This window comes from Pteropus vampyrus, unplaced genomic scaffold, assembly GCF_000151845.1.
Source record: "Pteropus vampyrus isolate Shadow unplaced genomic scaffold, Pvam_2.0 Scaffold124, whole genome shotgun sequence".
Classification (NCBI taxonomy): Eukaryota; Metazoa; Chordata; class Mammalia; order Chiroptera; family Pteropodidae; genus Pteropus; species Pteropus vampyrus.
The window spans coordinates 1,354,587-1,357,323 of NW_011888905.1; the positions used below are offsets into that span (position 1 = coordinate 1,354,587).

Consider the following 2,737-nt stretch of genomic DNA (forward strand, 5'->3'; position numbering starts at 1 on the left):
GCTGGAGCACGCTTCCTCTCGTGCCCCGAGCGTGTCGCTCGGTTAGTTCTTACTCGCCCTGTAGATGTTTTCTTAGTGACTCGGTCTGGACTTGCGAGGTGAGTAGGTGTCCTCTCCGTGGGCTGCTGCGGCCTCTGCACCTGCGCAGCTGCAGCCCTTCCCCCACAGTGGTCCGCCTTCCCCGCTCGCCCGCGGGCCTCCTGAGGGCAGGGCAGCTGCGTTTGTCCTCAGTGCCGAGCACGTTGCCCGGCCTGCGGGGGCACCGAGGAGACGGGATGAGTAAAAGCAGTGAGGAGGCCGACGCTCCGCTGGAGCGACCCGCCCAGCGTCTCGGAGCGTGTGAAGTTGGCGGGGCGGGAGCTGGAGGCCCCGCTGCTGGGCCCCTGTCCTCCCCCCGCCCTCCGTGTAGCCTGTGCGAGGCCCTTCGTAAATGTTGGTTGAGGACAGCTGTAGATCAGCCTCCCCAATCAGCCTGAGCCTAAAAGAATCATATTTAAAGTGGCACCAGGCTCTTGACTTACAAGCAGCTGTCTGGGAGGTGGTGGGCCCAGGCACGCTGGCAGGGGACAGTGATCCCTCCGCCCTCCTATGAAGACTTTTAGGGGAGCCCAGGTGAGTGAGGGTTGCCTGCCCAGTGAGCTAAAGCCTGTTGCCATGTGCCACTGGCTCACCCGCCTCTGTCCCCCATCCCCAGCCTCTGAGGACGGCTCTGAGTCAGAGGGGAGTGAGTCCAGCGGACGCTCCTGTCCGAATGAGCACAGCATCCAGGAGAAGCTGCAGGTCCTGATGGCCGAAGGCCTGCTCCCCGCCGTGAAGATCTTCCTGGACTGGCTGCGGACCAACCCTGATCTCATCGTCGTGTGCGCGCAGGTGTTGCTGCAGCCCCACCGCCCTTCCCCAGGTCCCGGGGTGTCAGCCAGGCTGGGGCAAGAGTCAGTGCAGCACCTGCTCGCGGGGCTTCTGGGCTCTCTGCAGGGGGATGCCTAGGCACGACCCTGGTCCTGGGAGAGCCTGTGGTCCGTGGCGCCCCCTGCACGGGTAGGAAGTGAGGAGGCTGCGTGTTCTGCGTCGCGGTTCAGTGCTGGGCGAAGCCTCCACCAGGGGTGGCTGTGGTGCGAGCGTGCGTCAGCGTCTCAGGAAGGGGGCCGTGCTGGGTACTGACGAAGGAGACAGGTGTGGGGCTGGCGGGGTTTCCAGGCAGGGTGTGAAGGAGCCCGGGGTAGGGGCAGGAGGCCGGCTGGAGCGAGGGCGGGCTCCTCCCCTTCGGCCTTGGTTTCCATCTTGAGCCTCTGGTGTCCTGAGGCTTCTGCCCCACTTTGTTCAGGTAGCACACCTGTGCTGCGGGAAGGCACCCTGTCCTTGCAGGTCCCCCTCGTTCCTCAGCGGGAGCGGCTCAGGGCCAGGCACACACTCGGCTGCATGTTTTTTTGGATGACAGCCTAATCAGTCCCGTTCAGTCACCGGGGGAGGTGCAGCATGGTGGGGATGTGGTCGCCTCCCTGCGGAGTGTCCGCGAGTGGGCACGAGGCGTGGAAGACAAGGTGCATGCGGGACGGGAGGAGGCCTCCCTAGGCGCCCGGCTCTTCCCTCCGCCTTCTCTGTCCGAGACGCCTTCAGCTGCTGGTGAAGGGCGGCCAGGCTCCGTGGCCACCCTCATCCCTCACGGGCCCGCTTCCTGTTTCCAAGTCCTCCGCCAGCCCCGCCGGCCTCTGGTCATTTTCCAGCAGACCCTTCCAGGCTGGTGACCACAGTCCCCCTACCACCCTCGCTGAGGCCCCTCTGCCTCTGTCCCCAGAGCTCTCAAAGTCTGTGGAACCGCCTGTCGGTGTTGCTGAACCTGTTACCAGCTGCTGGTGAGCTCCAAGAATCTGGTGAGCAAGCCCTTGGCACACCCCTCCCCCCGCCCCCCTCCTGAGCCCTTCCCCCTCCGGGGACGCCTGCCCTCGCCCTGGCCCTGGCCTTGGCCCTGGCCCTGGCCCTCGCCCTGGCCCTCGCCCTGGCCCTTGGGTGAAAAGGGTAATGGGAGCCACTGCTGACTCACACGGCAGCCATCGTGGCCGCTCTGGTTTCTCACCCCAGCGCTGCCCCACTGTGGGCAGGTGGCCTGGTCAGCTGGGAGTGTGCTCCCTGGGGAAGGCAGTGAAGTGGGCAGGAGCAGAGTCACGGGGTCCTGGAAGCCAGCCTCGGTCACTGGTGCCATCCAGGTGCCTGGGTCATTGAGAGTCAGCCTTGACCTCTGGAGCCCATCCGTCTGGCTCGTCCCCTCCTGCCACTTCCAGATGGATCCCTCCCTCCTCCTCCCCGCCTCTAGACTGCCCTGCAGTTGGAGCCTGCGGCCCCCACATGTCCCATTTTTCCCTCCATCTCCCCACCGTCCCGGGGGTGTTTCATCGTCAGCCGGACAGGCGGCCCCATGGGTCCTCTTTCCCCAGGCCTGGCCCTGTGTCCTGAGGTGCAGGATCTTCTGGAAGGCTGCGACCTGCCCGAGGCCCCCTCCAGCCTGCCACTCCCCGAGGACATGGCCCTGCGGAGCCTGCCCCCGCTGCGGCCCGCCCACCGGCACTTTCACTTTGATGCGGACCGGCCCCTGCTCAGCCCGGCGGAGGAGGTGAGGGGAGGAGGTGAGGGTGCTCGGCTGCTGCCGTCAGGCCGGGCGCAGTGGCAGAGCAAGGTCTGGAGCGGCCGCTGCCCCGCCCGGCCGGGGGTGTCCCTGGGGCTGTGCTGAGTCCTTCACGCA

At 66.4% G+C, this 2,737-nt stretch overlaps 1 protein-coding gene across 1 annotated transcript in view; it reads left to right on the forward strand.

Annotated features, from left to right (window-relative positions):
• Positions 1-2,737, forward strand: part of SMG5 (SMG5, nonsense mediated mRNA decay factor) — a 29,814-nt gene that overhangs the window by 16,506 nt on the left and 10,571 nt on the right. The window contains exons 10-12 of the mRNA XM_023534294.1: positions 576-870; positions 1,796-1,871; positions 2,433-2,608. Coding sequence (XP_023390062.1) covers positions 576-870; positions 1,796-1,871; positions 2,433-2,608 — 547 coding nt within the window. The remainder of the gene's footprint in view (positions 1-575; positions 871-1,795; positions 1,872-2,432; positions 2,609-2,737) is intronic.